The 1,758-nt window shown below is 43.0% G+C and overlaps 1 gene segment (V, D, J or C); it reads left to right on the top strand.

Annotated features, from left to right (window-relative positions):
* The first annotated feature begins 269 nt into the window (after positions 1 to 269).
* Positions 270 to 916, top strand: LOC101348055 (immunoglobulin kappa variable 4-1-like). The segment is given in 2 exon segments: positions 270 to 333; positions 558 to 916. Coding segments are annotated over 2 exon segments (408 nt in total).
* The last annotated feature ends 842 nt before the right edge of the window (positions 917 to 1,758 follow it).

Genomic DNA, 1,758 nt, shown 5'->3' with positions numbered 1-1,758 from the left:
ATGGGTTCTCCATGAATTGGAATCAACTGGACTGCAAAAGTCTTTTTTTTTTAAGTTGATATTAGAGCTTCTAAGTTACTTTTGTGCCATTTCTAGTCATAAAATTATACTTTCTGTGATACTATTTTTGGCTCTTGATGTACATTGGTTAGTTTCACAACCAATCGTCCATACAATTTACTTTCAGCTCACTGATGCTTTGCATAGACACTCCAGGCTCAAATTTTATAAATGGGACCTTTGCAATGTGAACTGATCAGCATCAGGCAGGCAGGGGCAGCAAGATGGTGCCACAGACTCTGTTCCTCATGTCCCTGTTGCTCTGGGCCTCTGGTAAGAAATTAAAAGTGCTTCAATCCCTCTAGAGTAGTATCTTTGTAGAGCTGAAAAATGATTTTAAGATATAGTGGGAAATGATGGTTATTTCCAAAATGGAACCAATTATGTGCAGATATGTAATATCGCTAGATGCTGTTGTATAAAAGGTATATTTCAATATGCCTATGAAAAAGTGTGTGTATATATGTGTGAATGGTAATTGTCCACTCTGATTGCAGACTCCAGTGGGGACACTGTGATGACTCAGTCTCCAGCCTCTCTGGCTGTGTCTCCAGGAGAAACGGCCACCATCAACTGCAAGTCCAGCCAGAGTGTGAGCAGCTATTATTTATACTGGTATCAGCAGAAACCAGGACAGGCTCCTAAGCTGCTCATCTACGCTGCATCTAACCGGGCATCTGGGGTCCCTGACCAGTTCAGTGGCAGTGGGTCTGGGACAGACTTCACTCTCACCAACAGCAGCCTCCAGGCTGAAGATGCCACAGTTTATTACTGTCAGCATAGTTACAGCACTCCACCCAAAGTGCTTCAGCCTGGAACACAAACCTCCTCCCCAGGGCTACAGGCCAGAGAGTGATCACTGCACCAGCTGCTTCCTTTCTGCTCAGCCCTGAACATGCACTCGTCCTCTGTCTGTCCCATAGTCCACAACTCTTGACTAATTCCTTGGAGTATTTGTAGGACCCAGGAGTAAATTAAGGAATGTGGCCTCTTCTGGAGCCCCTTTTGTGGTAAAGTGTAGAAGTAAAATTCTGTAAAAATGTAATATAAACTTTGTCAGGAGTTTTGATTTCACAGGAACCTGTGATGTGGATAGATTGCATAACTGATTTGGGCAAGGTTCCCCTGTGTTATTCACCCTGAAATAGCAGTTCTAACTTCCCTGTGACTTCTTAACTCTGGAATATTCCCATTTTAATTCCTTGTTTTTTGAACTTTTCCTTTCTCTGCAGTTTACCCTCACAGTTCTGAACCTAACCCAATATTAACCCTGGGCCCTCCATATTTAATATCTCCCCTATAGAAGGTAGTATTCCTCTCTTACGTTTTCCTTCCATCTATCCTGTTTTCCAGCCAAGCCTTCCCGGTCAATGTCACTGAAGGAGTTTCCTGCTCTACCTCCCATTTTACTGCCTTTTCTCCTCTCTCCATTTCTTTCAGTGGCACTCATTCTCACAAAGGCCAGTCTCTAATTCAGTAATCCTATCCCTCTAGAAATATATGAGAGCTTTCCCATGTTGTTTTTTCTCATTAGTTGTCAATTTCCTCTTTAAATTGATCCCTTGGGCACCCAAGTTTAGTGACTGAAGGAAATAATGGTTCTTCCTTGTTGTTAGCTGCCATCTTGTCAGCCCCTGACTCATGACAACCCCATGCACAATCCGATCTGACTGTTGTGATCCATAGGGTTTTCACTGG

The sequence above is a fragment of the Trichechus manatus genome, unplaced genomic scaffold (assembly GCF_000243295.1).
Source record: "Trichechus manatus latirostris isolate Lorelei unplaced genomic scaffold, TriManLat1.0 scaffold00219, whole genome shotgun sequence".
Lineage (NCBI taxonomy): Eukaryota > Metazoa > Chordata > Mammalia > Sirenia > Trichechidae > Trichechus > Trichechus manatus.
The sequence above is the reverse complement of the archived record's forward strand: the minus strand, read 5'-3'. Positions and strand labels throughout refer to the sequence as shown.